At 42.2% G+C, this 25,755-nt stretch overlaps 1 protein-coding gene across 1 annotated transcript in view; it reads left to right on the top strand.

The window, feature by feature from the left end:
* Positions 1-25,099, top strand: part of LOC140453276 (digestive cysteine proteinase 2-like) — a 41,392-nt gene extending 16,293 nt beyond the window's left edge. The window contains exons 7-11 of the mRNA XM_072547830.1: positions 1,358-1,551; positions 14,533-14,624; positions 17,605-17,766; positions 22,788-22,977; positions 24,768-25,099. Coding sequence (XP_072403931.1) covers positions 1,358-1,551; positions 14,533-14,624; positions 17,605-17,766; positions 22,788-22,977; positions 24,768-24,955 — 826 coding nt within the window. The 3' untranslated portion in view covers positions 24,956-25,099. The remainder of the gene's footprint in view (positions 1-1,357; positions 1,552-14,532; positions 14,625-17,604; positions 17,767-22,787; positions 22,978-24,767) is intronic.
* Positions 25,100-25,755: the final 656 nt, after the last annotated feature.

Raw genomic sequence — 25,755 nt, 5'->3', positions numbered from 1 at the left:
GCAGAGGGATAAAGCTGAGCCCTTTGCTAAGTACAGAATGTTCAGCATCGAAGAGCGGAAGGTCGGGAGGATAGTAAATACATGGCAGGAGATGGCATCGGGAAAGGGGATGGAGTCAGAGGGAAGAGGAGGAGAGAAAGGTTCTGGAGGGCTGTGGGTATCTCTGAGTTGTTGCATCTTGTGTTCCTTTACATGTGAAAGAAAGAAAGAATGTTTCTTGTTAGCACAGCGAATGAACCAGAGAATGAAGTGGAACATGGGAGCAGTGCAGCTCTAAGCCAGCGTGAGGCGATGTTGTTGGAGAGAGCGGGTGAGAGTGTGTACATGATGATGCATGGCACTGAGTGTGACTCTCAGCATGTGTTGAGAGCAGCTGTCTGAGCGACACTGAACATCGTGAGATCCCTGGAATCCTGGGTGGATTGAAAACACGAGGGATGGATCTTGAGTTGGAATCCATGTGGGGTGAGTCTGAGTCTCTAAGGGCAGTCACTAAGGAACAGGGCGTGGCTGTGGAAATGAGTTTTAGCAAATACCTGGTCAAATACCAGGAGCGATAGTGAACTAGAAAAAAGATTGGAATGGAAATCCTGTTGGAGAGAGGAGCAGATCTTCACCAAGATGGGCACACCTAAAAGGAATGTGGCAGAGAGGTAAGCATTTAAAATAAAATAAAGAGCTGCAGATGCTGGAATTCTGAAACAAAAACAGAAATTGCTGGAGAAACTCAGCAGGAGAGGCAGCATCTGTGGAGAGAGAAACTGAGTTTCAAGTCTAATGGTAAAATCCAGTTTACAAACAGTGAGAGAAAATACAATTGTATTATTGATATCATAGCCTTGAGAGAGAAAGCAATTAATAATGTTGTGGCAGAATGGCAATGTCACTGAACTTGTAACCTGGGGACTCAAGCATAATGCTTTGGAGACTGAGGTTCACATCCCCAGTGTATCAGGTAGAATTTTAATTCAGCTGATAAGTTTGGAAGGTAAAGCTAATTGCAGTGATGGTGACCATGAAGCTGTTGCTAATTGTTAATCAAAACCCATCTACATCACGAATCTTCAGGAAAGGAAATCTGCTATCCTTACCTGGTCTGGCCTTCATGTGACACCAGACCCACAATAAACTGCTTATTCTCAACTACCCTCTGAAGTGGCCTAGCAGGGCAATTAGGGATTGGCAACAAATGCTGGTCTTGCTGGTGATGGCCACATACAATGAGTAAATGTAGGCAGGTATATTAATCAATTGTTTAAACATCCAATGCTATGTTCCTATGACTGCTCCATCTGGTCACTCTGATAATGTAGTAGTCAATGCCACAAGGTAACAGTTTTATTTATTTGATTTTAAGGTACATCCATTCAATGAATCGAGCAAACCTAACCTATAAATTGGAAGTTAACCATCTAGCTGACCGTACTGTGGCCGAGACAGCAGCAATGAGAGGACGGCTGAAGAGAACCTTACAAGATAACGGGCAGCCTTTTCCAACAAATCAGTACATATCCATTGTTGTCCCTCTGAGTGTAGACTGGAGACTGTACGGTAGGTGGGTCTATTCCCTGTGAGTGAAGGGTTGTTGAGGATTATACAATGTGACAAGCTGATTGACTTGAACTATTCAGTGTCTGTTGACCTTTCTTCAACTCCTCTGCTCCCACACATCCCTCCACCACAACTCCACCTCCCCACTAACCCAATGAAAAGAACTAAACTCAGTAACTTCGATGCTTCCTTTTGCCTTGAAGCAAAAGATCTAACTGTCCATTTAACCAACAGGTAAAACCAGAGCACCAATTTGTGTTTGTTTCAGATCCTTAACAATTGAAGGTATTTCAGAGGAGCAATGACCAATTGCAAGATGTTAGGATGATGACCAATACCTCACTCAAAGAGATAGATTTTAAGCACTGTCTTAAAGAAACAGAAATAAAAAGGTGAACAGTTTTATGAGGCAATTCTAGAGTCACTACAGATTGGAAGCAGGCCATTTAACTCATTGAGTCAATACTGACCCTCTGAAGACCATCCTACCAGACCCAACCCATCCCTGCAACTCTTTATTTCCCAAGTCCAATCCATCTAACCTCCAAATCTTTGAACTGTGGGAGGAAACCCATGCAAACACGGGGAGAACATGCAAACTCCACACAGACGGTCACCCACGGGTGGAATCAAACCTGGATCACTACTGCTGTGAGGTAGCAGTGCTAACCACTGAGTCACCATGCCGCCCTTTCAGGAATATTTAATAGCACAAATAAATCAAGAATATTCGAGAGCGGTCAGAATTAAAGAAACTTTGCTATCTCCGAGGTTCATGAAGTGGAGGTGCCAAGGGTGTGGAAGCATTTGAAAGTAAGGATGCAAATTCATAAATGTAAAACAGCTGGCACACTGATCTGTGAGATCAGTATAAAAGGTAAAGACAAACACTACTGCAGTTAGGCGGTAGTGTGGGGGTAATGGGAGAAAAAAAAGGTGAAGTCAGACTGGCCCATACTGCTTCTGTCTCAGTAGAGACAGAGACAACTGTGGGTGGCACGGTGGCACAGTGGTTAGCACTGCTGCCTCACAGCGCCAGAGACCCGGGTTCATTTCCCGCCTCAGGCGACTGACTGTGTGGAGTTTGCACATTCTCCCTGTGTCAGCGTGGGTTTCCTCCGGGTGCTCCGGTTTCCTCCCACAGTCCAAAGATGTGCAGGTTAGGTGAATTGGCCATGCTAAATTGCCCGTAGTGTTAGTTAAGAAGTAGATGTAGGGGTATGGGTGGGTTGCGCTTCGGCGGGGCGGTGTGGACTTGTTGGGCCGAAGGGCCTGTTTCCACACTGTAAGTAATCTAATCTAAACTGGTAGTGATTTAACCTGAGGGTCACTATGCCTCAGATGAGGGGAGAGGTTGAGAAGGAACATGAAAACCTCAGCTGGTGTGGGAATTAAACCCACATACAGAAAGTAACAGTTTTGTACGAGCTGTCGGTAATGTGCAGTAGCAGTAAATAAGACTAATGGAGCAGCAGAAGATTAGAATAAATTCAGTAGCTCCTTTATTTACACATTATTTAACTGGCAATTTAAATTCAACTTATAATAGTATCAAAATAGGAAATCTTTGTGAAATTCTTCCTGTCAAGTCCTTAGCTCTCAATTATTATCTTCCAACAATGGAAAGTAAAACATCACTTTTTCCACCCTATGTGATGTTAATTCAACTAAGACACACTTTCCCATTCAACATACTGACCAGTCACTCAGGTTCTTGATGAAGGGCTTATGCCTGAAATGTCGACTCTCCTGTTTCTTGGATGCTGTCTGACCGGCTGTGCTTTTCCAGCACCACACTTTTTGACTCTGATCATCAGCATCTGCTGTCCTCACTTTGTTCTAGTCACTTCAAGGTGTCCAGCAATGCCAAAGGATGTAAGTCCATCGTTACCATCCACACCCTTCCATACATTGCTGTTTACTCAACATGTTTCAGTCCCTACTTCATGGGTCCTGACAATACTCCAGCAATAGTACAAAAAAACTTGTGTTCCAGGGCTAGGTTCTCAGCCAAGATATTCAGGTACAGCTACAACACTGCATTTACCTGAGAATGTGGAAAATTGCTCAGGTGTGTCCTGTACATAAAAAATGGGACAAATCCAAGTACTTCTCATGAGCCTCATGAATCTACTCTCAATTACCAATAAGGTTAACAGTGGTATCAAGTGGCAATTGCTGCATAATAAACCTGCTCACCAAGTTGACACTGCTCCTGACCTCATTACAGACTTGGTCCACACACGGACAAAAGAGCTAAATTGCAGAGCTGTGCTGAGAGAGATTCCCCAGTCATCAAGACAGCCTTTGACCCCATGTGACATCAAGGAGCCAGAACAAGACTGGAGTCAGTGGGAATGAGGGGAATCTCTCCACTGTTTAGAGTCATACCCAACACAAAAGAAGATGGTCATGGTCGTGAGAGATCAATGATCTCAGCTCTAGGACATCTCTGCAAGAGTTCCTCAGGGTAGTGTCTGAGGCCTGACCATCTTCAGCTGCTTCATCAATGACCTTCCTCCATCGTAAGGTCAGAAGTGGGGATGCTTGTCGATGAATGTACAATGTTCAGCACCATTTACTACTCCTCAGGTACTAAAGCAGTCCATGCAGGTATACAGTAAGACCTGGATACATCCAGGCTTGGACTAATTAGTGCTAAGCAACATGTGTGTGAGACAAGTGGCAAGCAATAGCTATTTCAAACAAGAGAGAACCTAAGCATCACTCTTTGAATTTCAATGGCATGTCCATTGCTAAATCCCCACTTCCAACTTCCTTTTTGTGACCTTTTCATGAGAACTCCCAAATCCCTTTGTGATGAAACTTTCTGCAGTTTTTATCCATTTAAATAATATTGAGCTCCTCTATTCTTCTTGCCAAGGTGTGTAACCTCAAATTTTCCCATGTTATACTTCATCTGCCATGACTTTTCCCACTTGCTTAACCTGCCTGTATTCCTCTGCAGACTCTTTCCATTATCTTCACCATTGGTTTTCCCACCTATTTTAGTGTCATCTACAAACTTGGCTATAATATATTCACCTCTCTACCTCAATCATTAATATATTGTCAATAATTGTGATCCCAGAGCAACTCCCTGTAGCACTCCATTAGTTGCAATTGCTATCCTGAAAATGTTCCCATTATCCCATCTCTCTGTCTTCCATGAGTTAATCAATTCTTTATCCATGCTAATACACAGCTGGAATAATAAATAGCCTAATGTGTGGTACTTTATCACATGCACTCTGGAAATTCAAAAATAACTACAGGTTCGCCTTTATCTATCCTGCTTGTTAACTCTTCAAAGAATTCAAATAAATTTAACAGGTATGATTTCCCCTTCACGAAGTCATGCTAACTCTGATTGATTATATAATGCATTTCTAAATGTTCAGCTATTATATCCTTTATCACAGATTATCACATTCGCCCACTGACTGATGATAATTACACAGCCAATAATTACCTGTTTTTTTTATCTGCTTCCCCTTTGAAATAAAGGTGTTACATTGGTAATGTTACAATCACATTCCTGATGAAGGACTTATGCCCAAAATATTGACTGTCCTGCTCCTCGGATGCTGCCTGACCCGCTGTGCTTTTCCAGCACCACACTCTCAATTCTGGTCTCCAGCATCTGCACTGCTCACTTTCTCCATTTTTATAATTAAGCCTATTTTTCAACTGACTCATTTATAAAAATGTTGGTTTTGTTATCTCTCAACTAGACATTATCTTAATTGTGTATTTCATTGGAATTTGAATGCAAATGACTCACTCCAGACTTATTTGGACTTGCTTGTTTCAGTATTGAAAATTGTGACCTTGTGAACACCGTAGTTAGTTCATATTGCTAAATGCTGTAGTACAAATACATAGCTTTTGGTGGTGCTGTGGGCTATTATAAATCACTGGAGGGAAGAATTGAATTTACACAATGACACATTCTCATGCCAGCCTGAAATGACTCACCATCATTGAATTAAATTTGAACTGCAGTCCCTGTTATCATATTGGCACATGAAGCAACTAATGTGCAGATGACAAAATCTTGTGATTAATTGGAATGAGCTGCCAGAGGAAGAGGTGGAGGTTGGTACAACTGCAACATTTAAAAGGCATTTGGATGGGTATGTGAATAGGAAGGGTTTGGAGGGATATGTGCCGGGTGCTGGCAGGTGGAATTAGATTGGGTTGGGATGTCTAGTCGGCATCAATGGGTTGGACCAAGAGGTCTGCTTCTGTGCTGTACATCTCTGTGGCTCTCTATGACTCTATAACAAGGTGGATGAAGGGTTAATGAGGTTTCATATTGTTCAAGGGATACCATCCTTTCTCAAAGTGTACCAAGGCTTTCTTTTCCTTTCATGGGTGTCCCTGGCTGGGCCATTATTTATTGCCCATCCCTATCTTCCCATGAAAAGATGGCGGAGGGGGAGCTGCTACCTGGAACTGCTGCAGTCCATGTGGTATACACACACCCACAGTGCCTTTTACAGCCACTACAGCAAGTGGTCAAGGCCTTAGCATCATGTCTCCTCTAAAAAAAAAGTAGCTGTGGCAATACTGCATTCCTGCAGCACTGCACTGACATGCCTGCAACATCCAGCACCTCGCAGACTTCACCAATGATTCCAAACTTCAACAAACACTAAAACTTTCCCAAACTCAGCATGAGCCAGTAAAGCATGAAAAATGACAAACCTGCAATTTAATTTAAGCAGCTTGGAGTGGGGGTTGGGAGAGGGCTGTGTGCACATGCAGTTGGATGTATTTAAGAGAAAGTGTTAACCAGACCTACAAGCTCAAAAGCAGTAGGTCAAGCATCAAGTCAGCATTTGGCACTAACTAACAGCACAACCTTCCTAGTTTCTATCTTTCTGAGCGCACACACCAGTCCCACACCAACACCGTCAATGACAAAATGCACAAGAGATACCAGAAGGTACTATGGATTCTGTGTTTTTCCACAATATTCTCCTGATTTCTGTATGTCACGACTGATAGAGGAAGAGAAATTGGATCGATTAGGGCTTTATTCACTGGAGTTAGAGGCATGAGGGGGGATCTCAGAGAAATCTGTAAATTTCTAACGAGATTAGACAGACTAAATGTAGGATGGATGTTCCCAATGAGCAGGGAGCCTTGACCAGGACTCACAGCCTAAGGATACAGGGTAGGCCTGTTAGGACTGAGATGAGGAGAAATGTCTTCAGCTAGAGAGTGGTGGGTCTGGAATTCTCTGCCACAAAGTAGTTCAGGTCAAATATTGAATGGTTTCAAGAAGGAGTTTGATTTAGTTATAGAGTCATAGAGTCATAGAGATATACAGCATGGAAACAGACCCTTCGGTCCAACCCGTCTATGCCGACTAGATATCCCAACCCAATCTAGTCCCACCTGCCAGCACACAGTCCATATCCCTCCAAACCCTTCCTATTCATATACCCATCTAAGTGCCTCTAAAATGTTGCAATTATACCAGCCTCCACCACATCCTCTGGCAGCTCATTCCATACACGTACTCTGCGTGAAAACGTTGCCCCTTAGGTCTCTTTTATACTTTTCCCCTCTCACCCTAAACCTATGCCCTCTATTTCTGGACTCCCCGACCCCAGGGAAAAGACTTTGCCTATTTATCCTATCCATGCCCCTCATGATTTTGTAAACCTCTACAAGGTCACCCCTCAGCCTCCGACACTCCAGAGAAAACAGCCCCAGCCTGTTCAGTCTCTCCCTGTAGCTCAGATCCTCCAACTCAGGCAACATCCTTGTAAATCTTTTCTGAACCCTTTCAAGTTTCACAACATCTTTCTGATAGGAAGGAGACCAGAATTGCATGCAATATTCCAACAGTGGCCTACCCAATGTCCTGTACAGCTGCAACATGACCTCCCAACTCCTGTACACAATACTCTGACCAATAAAGGAAAGCATACCAAACGCCTTCTTCGCTATCCTATTTACCTGCGACTCCACTTTCAAGGAACTATGAACCTGCACTCCAAGGTCTCTTTGTTCAGCAACACACCCTAGGTCCTTACCATTAAGTGTATAAGTCCTGCTAAGATTTGCTTTCCCAAAATGCAGCACCTTGCATTTATCTGAATTAAATTCCATCTGCCACTTCTCAGCCCATTGGCCCATCTGGTCCAGATCCTGTTGTAATCTGAGGTAACCCTCTTCGCTGTCCACTACACTTCCAATTTTGGTGTCATCTGCAAACTTACTAACTGTACCTCTTATGCTCGCATCTAAATCATTTATATAAATGACAAAAAGTAGAAGACCCAGCACCGATCCTTGTGGCACTCCACTGGTCACAAGCCTCCAGTCTGAAATCAACCCTCCACCACCACCCTCTGTCTTCTACCTTTGAGCCAGTTCTGTATCGAAATGACTAGTTCTCCCTGTATTCCATGAGATCTAACCTTGCTAATCAGTCTCCCATGGGGAACCTTGTCGAATGCCTTACTGAAGTCCATATAGATCACATCTACTGCTCTGCCCTCATCAATCATCTTTGTTACTTCTTCAAAAAAACTCAATCAAGTTTGTGAGACATGATTTCCCATGCATGAAGCCATGTTGACTATCCCTAATCAGTCCTTGCCTTTCCAAATACTTGTACATCCTGTCCCTCAGGATTCCCTCCAACAACTTGCCCACCACCGCGGTTAGGCTCACTGGTCTATAGTTCTCTGGCTTTTCTTTACGCCCTTTTCAAACAGTGGCACCACATTAGCCAACCTCCAGTCTTCCGGCACCTCACCTGTGACTATTGATGATACAAATATCTCAGCAAGAGGCCCAGTAAACACTTCTCTAGCTTCCCACAGAGTTCTCGGGTACACCCGATCAGGTCCTGGGGATTTATCCACCTTTAACCGTTTCAAGACATTCAGCACTTCCTCCTCTGTAATCTGACATTTTGCAAGATGTCACCATCTATTTCCCTACAGTCTATATCTTCCATATCCTTTTCCACAGTAAATACTGATGCAAAATATTCATTTAGTATCTCCCCCATTTTCTGTGGCTCCACACAAAGGCCACCTTGCTGATCTTTGACGGGCCCTATTCTCTCCCCAGTTATTTTGTCCTTAGTATATTTGTAAAAACCCTTTGGATTCTCCTTAATTCTATTTGCCAAAGCTATCTCATGTCCCCTTTTTGCCTTCCTGATTTCCCTCTTAAGTATACTCCTTTTTCCTTTCTCCTCTTCTAAGGATTCACTCGATCTATCCTGTCTATACCTGACATATGCTTCCTTCTTTTTGTTCACCAAACCCTCAATTTCTTTAGTCATCCAGCATTCCCTATACCTACCAGCCTTCCCTTTCACACTGACAGGATATACTTTCTCTGAATTCTTGTTATCTCATTTCTGAAGGCTTCCCATTTTCCAGCCGTCCCTTTACCTGCGAACATCTGCCTCCAATCAGCTTTTGAAAGTTCTTGCCTAATACCATCAAAATTGGCCTTTCTCCAATTTAGAACTTCAACTTTTAGATCTGGTCTATACTTTTCCATCACTATTTTAAAACGAACAGAATTATGTTTGCTGGCCCCAAAGTGCTCCCCCACTGACACCTCAGTCACCTGCCCTGCCTTATTTCCCAAGAGTAGGTCAAGTTTTGCACCTTCTCTAGTAGGTACATCCACATACTGAATCAGAAAATTGTCTTGTACACACTTAACAAATTCCTCTCCATCTAAACCCTTAACACTATGGCAGTCCCAGTCGACATTTGGAACATTAAAATCCCCTGCCATAACTACCCTATTAGTCTTACAGATAGCTGAGATCTCCTTACAAGTTTGTTTCTCAATTTCTCTCTGACTATTAAGGGGTCTATAATACAATTCCAATAAGGTGATCATCCCTTTCTTATTTCTCAGTTCCACCCAAATAACTTCTCTGGATGTATTCCTAGGAATATCCTCCCTCAGCACAGCTGTAATGCTATCCCTTATCAAAAATGCCACTCCCCCTCCTCTCTTGCCTCCCTTTCTATCCTTCCTGTCGCATTTGTATCCTGGAACATTAAGCTGCCAGTTCTGCCCATCCCTGAGCCATGTTTCTGTAATTGCTATGATATCCCAGTCCCATGTTCCTAACCATGCCCTGAGTTCATCTGCCTTCCTTGTTAGGCCCCTTGCATTGAAATAAATGCAGTTTAATTTATCAGTCCTACCTTGTCTCTGCCTGCCCTGACTGTTTGACTCACTTCTGTTCTCAACTGTACCAGTCTCAGATTGATCTCTTTCCTCACTATCTCCCTGGGTCCCAATGTATTAGGTTAAATCCTCCCAAGCAGCTTTAGCAAATTTCCCTGCCAGTATATTAGTCCCCTTCTAATTTAGGTGCAATCCGTCCTTCTTGTACAGGTCACTTCTACCCCAAAAGAGATTCCAATGATCCAAAAATGTGAATCTTTCTCCCATACACCAGCTCCTCAGCCATGCATTCATCTGCTCTATTCTCCTATTCCTGCCCTCACTAGCTCGTAGCACTGGGAGTAATCCAGATATTACTACCCTTGAGGACCTCCTTTTTAAATTTCTGCCTCTCTGTAATCTCCCTTCAGAATCTCAACCTTTTCTCTTCCTATGTCGTTGGTTCCAATGTTTATAATGACCTCATGCTGGCCCCTCTCCCCCGTGAGAACATTCTGCACCCTCTCTGAGACATCCTTGATCCTGGCACCAGGGAAACAACACACCATTCTGATTTTTCGCTGCTGACCACAGAAACATCTGTCTGTACCTTGGACTACAGAATCCCCTAACACAATTGATCTCTTGGAACCCGACGTACCCCTCGTTGCATTAGAGCCAGTCTCAATATCAGAAACTTGGCTGTTCGTGCTATGTTCCCCTGAGAATCCATCACCCCCTACATTTTCCAAAACTGCATACCTGTTTGAAATGGGCAAACCCACAAAAGACTCCTGCCCTAGGTGCCTACCTCTCTTACCATTCCTGGAGTTAACCCATCTATGTGACTGTATCTGAGACTTCCCCCCTTCCTATAACTGCCATCCATCACATACTGTTGCTGTTGCAAATTGCTCATCGCTTCTATCTGTCTCACCAACCGATCCACTCGATCTGATAAGATTCACATCCAACAGCATTTAAGGCAGATATAATTCGCAGTAACCCTTAAACTCTCTTGAAACTCCCACATCTGACAAGAAGTACATATCACTGCAAAGGCCATTTTTGCTCCTTCACAATCTACAGACCCAGAAAATAACACCGTCTTATTCCTGTACAATATACTGCACCTGTTAAATTAATAGCTGTGGTTTATATTTTAAGTTAATTAAGAGACTTATCTCCAAAAACATATAATCAAGAAAGAACCCACTGTACTCACTAATACAGCCTTTCACTTGGACAGACCTAAACAACAATTAACTTATCTGATTCTGTGTTGTGAACTTCGCCCAAACCGATTCCTCCAAGATTAGTTCTGAATTTCACTGTTTGTTAATTTTCCCAGATGCACTCCGATCTCCAGCGATACATGAATTCAAAAACAGCAAAGGCGGTAACTGTGCAGGCTCTCTCTCTCTCTCTCTCTCTGTCTCTCTCTCTCTCTCTCCTGCACTGTCCTCACCATGTGCTTCCTTTGTCTGCTCTTCTCCCTTTTAAAACTTGTTTTGACTTATTTTTCCAAAGTTCCAAAACAATGCAAAAACATATAAAACAGTAATTGCTGCTCCTGGAATACGAGGAAGTCACTTCCAGCACCTAAGATACCTCAAAAATAGAAGCAGTTCTTACAGCCAGAAATTTTTCCCGTCCTCCATCTTGAGGAATCAAAGGGTGTGGGAAAGAAAGCAGGAACAGGGGGCTGAGTAGGATTATCAGCCATGATCATATTGAATGGCAAAGCAAGCTCAAAAGGCCAAATGGCCTACTCCTGCTCCTACTTCCTATATTTCTACATTTTCATTGGCATCCATAGCCTCAAAACCATTGTGATCTTAATAAAAGCAAATTACTGCGGATGCTGGAATCTGAAACCAAAAGCGAAAATCCTGGAAAATCTCAGCAGGTCTGGCAGCATCTGTAAGGAGAGAAAACAGCTGATGTTTCGAGTCTAACTGACCCTTCATCAAAGCTCAGGGGAGAAGGGTAGCAAAGGGGGAAGAGGAGAGGAAAAATGTGATGAGAGAGTGGGGAGTGAGAGAAAGAGAGACAATCAAGAAATAAGAAGTACGAACATTGAAAAAATTATAAAAAAGATAAATAAAGTAAATGAAATAAAATTATGGAGCAGAATGAAAGCAGAGCGGTTGAGATGGGATAATCATCTGAAGTTGTTGAATTCAATGTTGAGACCAGCAGGCTGTAATGGGCCTAGTCGGAAGATGAGATGCTGTTCCTCCAGTTTGCGTTGAGCTTCACTGGAACATTGCAGCAGGCCCAGGACAGACATGTGGGCGTGGGAGCAGGATTGTGTGTTGAAGTGGCAAACAATGGGAAGGTCCGGGACCTGATTGCGTACAGACTGAAGGTGCTCAGCAAAGCGATCACCCAGTCGGCGTTTTGTCTCTCCGACATAGAGGAGACAACATTGGGAGCAACGAATGCAATTGACCAAATTGAAAGGGGTACAAGTGAAACGCTGCTTCGTCTGAAATGAGTGTTTGGGGCCTTGGATGGTGAGCATGGAAGAGGTAAAGGGGCAGGAGCGAGAGAGAAAGCAGGAAATTATAGACCAGTTAGTCTGACCTCAGTGGTGGGAAAGATGCTGGAGTCTATTATAAAGGATGAAATTATGACATATCTGGATAGCAGCAACAGGATAGGTCAGAGTCAGCATGGATTTATGAAGGGGAAATCATGCTTGACTAATCTTCTAGAATTTTTTGAGGATGTAACTCTGAAGATGGACAAGGGATAATCCAGTGAATGTAGTGTATCTGGACTTTCAGAAAACCTTTGATAAAGTCCCACATAGGAGGTTAGTGAGCAAAATTAGGGCACATGGTATTAGGGGCAAAGTACTGACTTGGATTGAAAATTGGTTGGCTGACAGGAACCAAAGAGTAATGATAAAGGGCTCCCTTTCGGAATGACAGGCAGTGACCAGTGGGGTACTGCAGGGATCAGTGCTGGGACTGTAGCGTTTTACAATATATATTAATGATATAGAAGATGGTATTAATAGTAACATTAGCAAATTTGCTGATGATACAAAGCTAGGTGGCAGGGTGAAATGTGAGGAGGATGTTAGGAGATTACAGGGTGACCTGGACAGGTTAGGTGAGTGGACAGATGCATGGCAGATGCAGTTTAATGTGGATAAATGTATGGTTATCCACTTTGGTGGCAAGAACAGGAAGGCAGATTGCTACCTAAATGGAGTCAAGTTAGGTTAAGGGGCAGTACAAAGAGATCTGGGTGTTCTTGTACACCAGTCAATGAAGGTAAGCATGCAGGTACAGCAGGTAGTGAAGAAGGCTAATAGCATGCTGGCCTTCATAACAAGAGGGATTGAGTATAGAAGCAAAGAGATTCTTCTGCAGCTGTACAGGGCCCTGGTGAGACCGCACCTGGAATATTGTGTGCAGTTCTGGTCTCCAAATTTGAGGAAAGACATTCTGGCTATTGAGGGAGTGCAGAGTAGGTTCACGAGGTCAATTCCTGGAATGGCGGTACTCTCTTATGTTGAAAGATTGGAGCGACTGAGCTTGTATACCCTTGAGTTTAGAAGACTGAGAGGGGATCTGATTGAGATGTATAAGATTATTAAAGGATGTTTCCGCTGATGGGTGAGTGCCGAACCAGAGGAGACAGCTTAAAAACAAGGAGTAGGCCATTTAGGACAGAGATGAGGAGAAACTTCTTCACCCAGAGAGTGGTAGGTGTGTGGAATGCTCTGCCCCAGAAGGCAGTGGCGGCCCAGACTCTGGATTCATTTAAGAAAGAGGTTGATAGAGCTCTCAAGTATAGTGGAATCAACAGTTATGGAGATAAGGCAGGAACAGAATACTGATTGAGAATGATCAGCCATGATCATAATAAATGGTGGTGCAGGCTTGAAGGGCAGAATGGCCTACTTCTGCACCTATTGTCTATTGTGTTGCACCTTCTGCGATTGCATGTGCCGTATGTGATGAGAGAGGTGTTAGGTGTGATGGGAAGGTGCCGTGTGTGATGGGAGAGGTGTTAGGTGTGATGGGAAGGTGCCGTGTGTGATGGGAGGGGTGTTAGGTGTGATGGAGGAGTGGACTAGATTGTCCTGGAGGGAACGATCTCTGCGGAATGTAGACAGGGGGAGGGAAGGGAAGGTGTATTTAGTGGTGGTGTCGTGTTGGAGTTGGCGAAAATGGTGAAGGATTATTCTTTGCATGTGAAGGCTGGTGGAGTGAAAGGTGAGAACAAGAGGGACCCTATCCTTGTTCTGGGAGTGGAGGGAGGGGGTGAAGATCGTGGCGTGGGAGATGGATCGCACGCTGTCGAGAGCCCTGTCAACAACTGTAGGTGGGAAACCATTTTGGAAAGTGGCCTCATCGGAACAAATGTGGCGGAGGCGAAGGAACTGAGAGAAAGAGATAGAGTCCTTAGGACGTAGGGTGAGAAGAGCTGTCGTCCGGATAGCTGTGGGAGTCAGTGGGCTTGTAATGGATATTAGTGGATAGACTATTGCCCGAAATGGAGACAGAAAGGTCAAGGAAAGGAAGGCAAGTGTCGGAGATGGACCAGGTGAAGGTGATGGAGGGATGGAAACTGGAAGCGAAGTTTATGAATTTTTCCACGTCAGGACGAGAGCATGAAGCTTTGACAAAGGGTCAGCTAGATTCGAAACATCAGCTCTTTTCTCTCCTTACAGATGCTGCCAGACCTGCTGAGATTTTCCAGCATTTTCTCCTATGGCTTAAGTCTATTTTAAATGACCAAACTTATTTGGAGAAATGTTCATGGATCTTAATTTAAACCCTTTGTGTATTGCAGGAGCTGTGACCCCTGTCAAAGATCAGGCTGTTTGTGGCTCCTGTTGGAGTTTTGCAGCAACTGGTGCTATAGAAGGAGCACTTTATCTCAAGGTGAGTCGTGTGTTTCTGAAACGATTGCTAATGCAGCTGTCTGGATGTGCATTTAAGCGTGTTTTATAACAGTGCAAAGCTCTGAACATGAGTGCAGTGACATTCAATAGTGCAGAGTGGGGATAACACAGATACAAACCTTGCTCTGCTTAATTCCCAACTTCGGGAAAATCAGGTGGGGAATCACAGGTGTGCCTCTGGCCACATGCATTGCAACGTAAGCACACAAATAAATCCTGGGCGATTCATACAATTTCCTACTTCCAGTCTGAACAGGAATCAGTAACAAACTAAGAACAAGCTGTGTGTCTGCCTTACACTCCTCCAGCCCCAGCGCCCAATATCAGGGCAGATCAATGAACAATAAAAGACCATTAGACGTAGGACTCGAATTAGGCCATTCAGCCCATCAAGTCTACTCTGGCATTCAATGTGAAATGGCTGATCTGATAATCCTCAGCTCCACTTTGTTGCCTTTTCCCCAATAACCCTAGATTCCCTTCCTCACCAAACACTTTAGCCTTGAGTGTACTTATTGACCTAGCTTCGACAGCCCTCTCCAGTGAAGAATTCCATAGATTCACTCCCCTCTGAGAGAAGGAAGTCTAGCTCATCTGTCATAATTGGGCAACTAATCTAGTTTAATCTAAAAACTCCTTGCTCTGAGATGACGTCCTCTGGTCCTAGACTCTCTCACAAGGAGTAACATGCTGTCTGCATTGCCCCTGTCAAGCCTCCTAAGAATCTTGTATGTTTTGGTAGGGTTTCCTCTCATTCTTTTAAACACCAGTGAGTATAGGCCCAAGCTAATCATAGAGTCATAAAGATGTGCAGCATGGAAACAGACCCTTCAGTCCAACTTGTCTATGCTGACCAGATATTCTAAATAAATCTAGTCCCATTTTCCAGCACTTGGCCCATATCCCTCTAAATCCTTCCTATTCATGTACCCATCCAGATGCCTTTTAAATGCTGTAGTTGTATCAGCCTCTACCACTTCCTCTAGCAGCTCATTCCATACACGTACCATCCTCTGTGTGAAAAAATTGCCCCTTTGGGCTCTTTTATATCTTTCCCCTCTCACCCTAAACCTATGCCCTCTAGTTCTGGACTCCCCCACCCCAGGGAAAATACTTTGTCTATTTATCCTATCCATGCCCCTCATGATTATCTTCATAAGAAAATCCAAGGCAGTGAACCATCGAATGCCAGGATATCTTTCCTTACATAAGGGAACCAAAATTGATCACAGTATTCCAGCTAGAGTCTGAGTAGTGCTTTGTATAACTTTAACAAGACTTCCTTATTTTTATATTGCATTCCCTTTGAAATATAGGCCAACGTTTTTTTTCCCTCTTTATTATCCACTCAACTGAATGCTAAACATTTCAGATTCATGCACCATGAATCTCAAATTCCTTGTGCTGCAAGTGTCTCTCCATTTAAAGGTGAAACATACTCAGAATAAGCTTTTTAAAAACTTTTGGATTCCACATCATTTTTGACAATGAACAATATCAGTGAAAGTAAACGTGTTCTTACTGTTGATGGTTGCCTGGAGTAACCAAACACCTTCAAAGCTGAATGAAAGGTAAACTTGTTGAAAGGGAATTGGATTAGCAACTGAAAAGAAACAATTTGCATGGTATCAGGGAAGCGTGTGACAATTGCACTAGCTGAGTTGCTCAGGACGAGAGCTAGCAAAGATTTGATAGGCTGAATTGTCTCCTTCTGTGCTGTGCCCAAGCTATACTTCAATGAAAACTACAATTAAAATCTGAAATTAAACAGAAAAAGCTGAATTGAAAACCTCTCATCAACTGAAGCAAAAAGAGGCAGGTTAGTAATTTAACTGTCGCATTGTTCAGAAACTATTAATCAGCTCTGTTTGATGTGTATACCCTGTTTTAGTGAAACTATTAAAAAGTTCCTTGCCACAGTCATAGAAACAAAAGCTGTTAGCGCCATCAAAGTTGCTGAGACCGCTGACCTTTACCTCTCAGTTAAAAGACAAAACCTTCAAGTCAATTTTGAGCTGCTTGACTTCACCTCTCATTCGAACTGATGATTTTATACTTCTCAAATTAACAGGAGAACAAAGAAACGTTTCTCAACTACCTCTTCTAGTGCAGAGACAGAAGATGTAAATGAATATGTACTGTACTGTATGAAAATCAAACATTAATTCTGGTCGAGAGTGCACTAATTTAGTAGCAGTATCAATACTTCAGTTTTGCTAAAGTTGATATTGGAATAAAGTAAGAACAGAAAGTGCTGGAAAAACTCAGCAGATCCGGCAGCATTTTTGGAGAGAGAAACAGAGTGAAATAACTCCACAAAGACCTGTCACCAAGTCACCCTTTATTTACACGTATATTGTTCATGACACTGATCCTGCCATCTCGGAGCTCAGGCTCCTAGAGTGAACAGACCCTGACACCCCTATTCATGTCTGTTAGCCAGGACTCCCTGATTGGACCAGATTAATGGTCCCAATGAAGGAACTCATATTCTATGAGGTTTACCTGCTTGACGTTGTTCCATTCACTACACAAAGTTAACATTTCAAGCCTGAAATGACTGTTCTTTGGAAGAAATTCAAAACAATATCTGTTTTTCTCCCCACAGATGTTCAAGGAACAGGAGAATCGACGTTTCGGGCATAAGCCCTTATGCCCGAAACATCGATTCTCCTGTTCCTTGGATGCTGCCTGACCTGCTGTGCTTTTCCAGCAACACATTTTCAGCTCTGATCTCCAGCATCTGCAGTCCTCACTTTCTCCTCCCCACAGATGTTGCCAGACCTGCTGAGTTTCCCGAGTATTTTCTATTTTTATTTCAGATCTCCAGCATCTGCAGAAATTTTGCTTTGATTTCACTGGAACAGAGAGTTTAATTCATGTTTCCAAGATGAAACAGTTTGAAGGAACAGCCCCATCACCATGATTTCTGTACTAAGTTCACTTGCTTTTCATCTCAGACAGGAAACTTAGTTCCTCTTTCCCAGCAAATGTTGATGGATTGTACCTGGGGTTTTGGAAATCATGGGTGTGATGGTGGATTGGAATGGCAGACATTTGAATGGATCATGAAACATGGTGGAATCGCTGATGCAGAATCGTACGGCTCTTACATGGGACAGGTCTGTACTGAGGGTTTTTCCCATTAATTGGTTGTTCCCTTTCATTATGCATTGTTCAGCTGAAGAAGTCCTGAGCAAAGTGTATTTGGTAAGAGATGTCAGCATCACCTTCTATGGCATCCCGATGTATCGGAGAGATTGTCCTAAATTTATCCTTTAAGTAACTCAAATATTTTGTTGTACAAGACCTATGGGGCAACTTTTTCACACAGAGGGTGGTGCAAGTATGCAATGAGCTGCCAGAAGAAGTGGTGGAGGCTGGTACAATTGCAACATTTAAAAGGCATCTGGATGGGTATATGAATAGGAATGATTCAGAGAGATATGGGCTGGGTGTTGGCACGTGGGACTACATTGGGTTGGGATATCTGGTCGGCATGGACAAGTTGGATCGAAGGATCTGTTTCTGTGCTGTACATCTCTATGACTCTATGACCTAGCTGGACTTTTCCCAGCTTGTGTCACCCAAGCCTCACCCTATCTATATCACCCTCAGTGCCATCTCCTCCAGGGCCTCTGCCTCATGTCCGTGCTCTGAACATTTCATTCTTATCTGTCTCTTGATCCACTTTTACTACCTTTCTGGTCTACCATCTTCCTCATCTACCCCCCCCCCCCCCACTCAACGCCATCTCAAATTCTTCAATAAGAACATCCTCCCCTTAAGCTTTTAATCTTCATCTCAACTCCTGTCACCTGTTAATTCATCGTCCCTATGTCCTCACTTTGCCAGTCCCACCATAAAAATAATCTCTGACTCAATTTCACAAAGCTGGGCATTACTAACTTCTGCAACCTCACCACTTTCATGGTCCTAATCACAAACAAGACTAGATTTGCTCCTATTCCTCACTGTCTACATCCCTCTACTCCTTCTTAAATCTAATTTCTATTTCAGCCACCCCTTGACAGGAAAGTTAATCCTCATGTTGCTTGCAACTGCTTTGTCAAAGATTCAATTGTCTAACCTTTGTCCTGCATTAACCATGATAACTCTGCAATTGATCTTCTGCACTAATTGCTTTTCCCTACCTTCTCATGCCTTTGTCTCCAGACAGCTCTTTGCCGCCTCACAATAACACCTTTATATTAAAGTCTTTAATGTAGTCAATTATTCAATGGTGCTTCATAGGAGTTTAGTCAGATGCAAAGTTGATAAAGACAAGAGAAGACTTCAGATGGTTTTAATGCAAGAGGTTTTAAAGCATTCTTAAAAATCTGTTTGTAGTTCAGACTAAGCTAAGGGGCTCTCAATGTGTCTATCACTTGGACTTCTTAAGTAATAACACTGGAGGAAGTAAAACGTTGGGGACAGTGGATGTTTCCTTTCAAGATGGCAGGCAAAAAGAAGGGACTGCATCAGGCACAGGCTGAATATAGTTTACTGGCACATTGGTACAAAGTTTTCATCACCTACAGTAACAAGACTTTGGTTGGATTTCTGAAGTTTATTATGTGGATAGCTGAGTGCAATACATGATGGAATGCCCTGAAAATTGTGAGAAAGAGAGGAAACATTGGGAGCCTGATTTGTGATTAAGACATTAGCAAAAACGAAAATGAAAAAATGTGCATGCTGAAAATTGGAAATAAAAAGGAAGTGCTGGAGAAACAGAGTTAACATTGCAAGGCAATAACATTACATCAGTGAGTAAAACACAAATATGTTGCTCCAAGTGTTTGAAGTAAATTAATTATTTTCATGGCATAGTCCTGCAAATCTCATAGGATAAATAAACAAGGTCTTTTCCCCAGGTGGGGCACCAGAACTAGAAGGCAAAGGTTTAAGGTAAGAGGGGAATGATTTAAAAGGACCCTAATGGGCAACATTTTCATGCAGAGGGTGATGTATGGAATGAGCTGCCAATGGAAGTGGTAGAGCCTGGTACAATTACAACATTTAAAAGGCATCTGGATGGGTAAGTGAATAGGAAAGGTTTAGAGGGATATGGGCCAAGTGCTGGCAAATGGGACTAGATTACTTTAGGATATCTGATCAGCATGGACAAGTTGGACTGAAGGGTCTGTTTCCATGCTGTACATCTCGATGATTCTAATTAAACCTTCTCGCTTCACAAATACTGCCAGATTGAATGTGGAATGCAGCTATTAGATTTTGAGTACTAGTAGTATATTTGCTTTCCTATAAGATGCTTTCTCTGACAGCTCCTTTCCAGGCTGTAAAGTTCACATCTCTTCACCCTTAATTCACAAACTGGAACCTATACAATAGGGGTCAGCTTTGTAGGGTTTTGAGAATTCTAGTGTTTGAAAACTTCACTTGTTTTTTTTCAGTGAGTGAGTCTTAATCAGGGTATTTATAGTCCTATGGCCTATTCATGCATCTAGATAGTTTTAATCAACTTGTTCAGACATAACATGACACATACCTGAGGCAAAATGGGACTTCACCCCAAACTATCTGGCCCAGAGGTAGGGACACTCTCACTGCGTCACAAGAGTCTTATAGAGAGCAGCCTCTCCCTATCAACGAACTGAAGCTCTGCTTTCTATATGCTAGCTAAGGACACTAACCACGATACCAACAAGCAGCTTTCTCTCCGCCTCTAATCTGTAGCCATTGTGTTGAACCTCAAAGCAAATTTCTTGTTCATGCCCAACAGCTATCAAGTCATAGAGTCATAGAGATGTACAGCACAGAAGCAGAGTCTTTGGTCCAACCCACCCATGCCAACCAGATGTCCCAACTCAATCTAGTCCCATTTGCCAGCACCCAGCCCATATCTCTCCAAACACTTCCTATTCATATACCCATCCAAATGCCTTTTAAATGCTGGAATTGTATTAGCCTCCACCACTTCCTCTGGCAGCTCATTCCATACACGTACCACCCTCTGTATGAAAAGATGCCCCTTAGATCTCTTTTATATCTTTCCCCTCTCACCCTAAACCTATGCCCTCTAGTTCTGGACTCCCCGATCCCAGGGAAAAGACTTTGTCTGTTTACCCTATCCATGCCCCTCATAATTTTGTAAACCTCTATAAGGTCACCCCTCTGTCTCCGACGTTCCAGGGAAAACAGCCCCAGCCTGTTCAACTTCTCCCTATAGCTCAAATCCTCCAACCCTGGCAACATCCTTGTAGATCTTTTCTGAACCCTTTCAAGTTTCACAATGTCTTTCCAATAGGAAGTAGACCAGAATTGCATGCAATATTCCAACAGTGGTCTAACCAATGTCCTGTACAGCCACAACATGACCTCCCAACTCCTGTATTCAATACTCTGACCAATAAAGGAAACATACCAAATGCCTTATTCACTATCCTATCTACCTGCGGTTCCACTTTCAAGGAGCTATGAACCTGCACTCCAAGGTCTCTTTGTTCAGCAAAACTCCCTAGGACCTTACCATTAAGTGTATAAATCCTGCTAAGATTTGCTTTCCCAAAATGTAGCACCTCACATTTATCTGAATTAAACTCCATCTGCCACTTCTCAGCCCATTGGCCCATCTGATCAAGATCCTGTTGTAATCTGAGGTAGCCTTCTTCACTGTCCACTACACCTCCAATTTTGGTGTCATCTGCAAACTTACTAACTGTACCTCTTCTGCTTACATCCAAATCATTTATATAAATGATGAAAAGTAGTGGACCAGCAGCAAAAAATCAGAACGGTGTGTTGCTTCTCTGGTGCCAGGATCAAGGATGTCCCAGAGAGGGTGCAGAATGTTCTCACGGAGATAGGGGCCAGCTGGAGGTCATTGTAAACATTGGAACCAATGACATAGGAAGGGAAAAGGTTGAGATTCTGAAGGGAGATTACAGAGAGCTAGGCAGGGATTTAAAAAGGGGCTCCTTGAGAGTAGTAATATCTGGATTACTCTCAGTGCTATGAGCTAGTGAGGGCAGGAATAGGAGGATAGAGCAGATGAATGCATGGCTGAGGAGCTGGTGTATGGGAGAAGGATTCACATTTTTGGATCATTGGAATCTCTTTTGGGGTAGAAGTGACCTGTACAAGAAGTTAATTAACATTTTTATTATTCAATTAGTCCCTTACTTCTGTTCTCTGCCAAAGCTCACCTTGCAATTTCCTTTGTTCTTTCATATATTTATCAATTATTGAACCATCTTTCTCCACTGTTCAGGCAGCATGGTTCTATCAGAACAATTCATTGCACAAAAGCAATGGCACGAGTTGTCAATTCTTGAAATAAATCAAGGATATTGAACATGCTGTCTCTAGTTACTATTTACCAGTTGTGTATGTCTGTTTCCTAGGGACATTGAGCAATATAACATAATATTTCAAGCCTGTCACAGACTAAGTCATTGAATTACTCAGTTTTTGTCGAAGTCTGTAATTTGTCAGTGAGCAGAGGATTTGAAGGAAGTGTCATATTCATTTTCTGCCTAATCTAACTCATGAATGTATTTTTCTTCACAAACGGCCCTCGCTGTTGGATTTTGTCATTTCAACCACTCAATTCAATAATATAATTCTTCCTTTGGTGCATCAGCTAGTTCCATTCTCAGCCTTCCTGTTTGAAAGGATGGAGTATGGAACAATTGACAAAACTTCATACTTTATTGGGAGGGAAAGGAAAAGGACTTTACTCATGTACTCACCAACTGTGAACATTTTGCAGGCTTGACTCATTACAATCTTTAACAGTGAGCTAATCCTCCACCATCCTTGAATTCTCCATTGTAAATGATCTCTTTTGTATTGGGGAAATTCACCCAATCTTCTCACATGAACCGGGCTTGCAACAGAACATTCTTAATCAAATCAAAAAAGGGACTGTTTCTAGGTAACCCCATTACTTTGCTTCGTCAACTCTTGTAGCTACCTGACGAAGGAGCAGTGCTCCAAAAACTTGTACTTTCAAATAAACCTGTTGGACTGTAACCTGGTGTTGTATAATTTTTAACTATGTAAAGTCAGATAGTGAATGCCAGATTATTTTTAGTCATGATTTCAGTTTTATTTCTCTGGTTCCCTCTCATATTTTGATGTGTTATTTATTTATTTTTGATGTTTTAATTATTCCTAGAATGGATTCTGCCACTATAATCAATCCACACTTACAGCCAAGCTGAAGAGTTACACCAGGGTCACTTCAGGAGACACAGCAGCATTAAAAATGGCCATCTTTAAAAATGGCCCAGTTGCTGTTGGGATCAATGTTGAATCTAAATCCTTTCTGTTTTACAGCAATGGGGTCTATTATGAGCCAAATTGTGGTGAGTCTTCTAATGTCCATAATGTGCTAATGATAGGAAATATAATGGAATTTTCTTTGCAATAAACTTCAATGGTCAAATAAATATAACCCCTATTATTTGAATATAATTAACTATTGCTGCAATGAATGTCCCTGCTGTAATCATAGCAATTACAGAAAACAGCTCTAAACAGCTGCCAGGTAATCAAAAAACATTACATCTTTGGGGCAACTGCTTGAAATGTTTGATTCAGAAAAAATAGCAAACATCATTTCAAATGGGAGCAGTAGTATATATTGGGAGCAATAGAAACAAAAATTGCTGGAAAATCTGAGCAGATCTGGCAGCATCTGTGGAGAGAAAGCAGAGTTAACATTTCTGGTCGAATGACACTTGTTCAGAGCTCTGAAGTAAAACTCTCAGTTCTGAAGAAGGGTCACTGGACCCAAAACGTTAACTTTGATTTCTCTCCACAGATGCTGTCAGACCTGCTGAGATTTTCCAGCAATTCCTGCTCTTGTTTCTGATTTCCAGCATCCACAGTTCTTTCAGCTTTTTAACATGAAATGGGAATTTGGTTAGCTCAGGTGGCTGGAAAGTTGGGTGATATCAGCTGTGTGGGTTCAATTCCTACACCAGCTGATGTTACCATGCCTTCTCAACCTCTCGCCTAACGTGAGATTATAGTTACCATCAGGTTCAACCACCAGTCATCTGCTCTGTGGATCAGCAGCCCTATGGTCAGAGGGACTGTGGTGACTTTGCTTTTAATAGAATGCAATATTAATTCTTAAATAGACAAATAATTATTCAAAAAATGAAATATTAATATTTAAATAATGCTATTGTATCATGCTAATATTAAATAAGCAATGATTAGTGTAATGCTCGCATTACTGATCTAGTAATTCAGAGGTTTGGACAAATAAGCCATAGAATTGAGTCTCAATCCAATCAGGTCATCTGGAGAAATTAAATTCAGTGAATGAAGTAAAGCTGAAATAAAAATCTATACACACTATTGGTGACCATTACACTACAGGATTGGTGTAAAATTCCAAATGATCCTTAAAGGGAAGGAAATTTGCTGTCCTTTCCAATCTGGCCTATATGGCAGTCCGGAATTAAGAGCCTAATGATGACCACAAATTCATTGCTGATTGTCGAAATATCTTCTTGGTTCATTAATGTCCTTTAGGGAAGGGAATTTCCATCCTTAGCTGGTCTAGCCTACATGTGACTCCAGACCCACAGCAATTAGATGGGCAAAAAATGCTTCCTTGGAATGAATAAAAAAACGTAACTCTACATCCACAACAACATGGTGGACTCTGACTGTGAAAATGCCTAGTAAATTATTGAGTTGTTGAGAAAATGTCACACCACAATCACCTAAGGGACAACAAGGATCTTGATTGATGGCCTTACCAATGACTTCCCAATTCCTTGGATTGAGTCTCAAAAAGATAACTCTGGTTGGATATCTGGCAGATGTTTTCCCATTTTGATAGAACAATTTACTAATGAACCAGCTGGTCCATGTCTCCATTTCTCTGTGTGTGCCCTCTCCACCCCAGAAAAAAGGACATGCCACAGTTCCTCAAACAGTGAAAAACAGGGTAGCTCTCTGCAGTTTATCTGCATGGATGGCATCTCAGGTTACTTTGAAAATGTCCTGATTCATACTTGTTTGTGTTATGTTATTATGCAATTTGCTCAAGAAAAATTGAGACAGGCTTTGTGCAAAAGAAATGTGAGGGAGTCACTGCATTGATGTGATTTAAAGTTATGGTCTTTCTGCCTTTCAGGAAATGACCTGAAAGATTTGAATCATGCTGTGCTCGCAGTTGGTTTCGGAACACTGGATGATCAGCCGTACTGGCTAATTAAAAACTCCTGGTCAACATACTGGGGAAATGATGGATATATACTGATGTCCATGAAAGACAACAACTGTGGAGTTGCAACAGATGCATTTTATGTCACCCTGGAGTAACTTCATAAAAACGACATTATCATTTAGTCAGAAATTATTATTACATAGATAATTGCAAAACCCTCGTCAGCGTGAAGTGTAATAACCAAATACAAATGCATTAATGATCAATAAAATTTAATCTTTAATTTATTTCCATGCTTTTCTGAATTGTGAACTCTTAAAAACTATTGTGCATGTGGTTGCAGAGTGCTCCTTTTTCATTACTGATGGAAGAGAAACACATTGGCACATAATCTGTGATTATGCAGATGTAACATCTCTTATGCTTCATGTTGGAAAACATTTGTCCTAATAAATCATTGCAGAATTCTTCATCTGGGATGAGGTCCTTTGGTTCATTGATAAATGAGTAGAATGTACACAATGATTCTCTTAAAAACTCCACAAAGCTAAAGCACAGCAAAATAATATAATTCACTGGCTTTCCTACTACATAAGTAAAACATAGTCACTAAAAAATCTAACAAGTAACTCAGAAACAAACTTTTTTTTAAACCAGAGCATGGTAAGAATGTGGAACACATTAACGGATTGAGGTGTGTAGCATACATGTGTTTTAGGGGAACCTGGATAAACACTGGGGAAATGGATTGGAGACGCATACCGACAGAATTAGGTGAAATAGTTAGGGGGAAGCTCGTCTGGAGCATGAATGCTGACAGAGACAACTAGTTGGAAATCCAATATCTTGGTAACACGTTACTCCTTAACTGCTCACAGTAAGGAATGTGAAGGAAGAAGAAAGGAAAAACCAGTAAAACTTTTGAATGGTACACACTGAAACGGACTCATGCCCG

The sequence above is a fragment of the Chiloscyllium punctatum genome, chromosome 27 (assembly GCF_047496795.1).
Source record: "Chiloscyllium punctatum isolate Juve2018m chromosome 27, sChiPun1.3, whole genome shotgun sequence".
Taxonomy (NCBI): domain Eukaryota; kingdom Metazoa; phylum Chordata; class Chondrichthyes; order Orectolobiformes; family Hemiscylliidae; genus Chiloscyllium; species Chiloscyllium punctatum.
The sequence above is the reverse complement of the archived record's forward strand: the minus strand, read 5'-3'. Positions and strand labels throughout refer to the sequence as shown.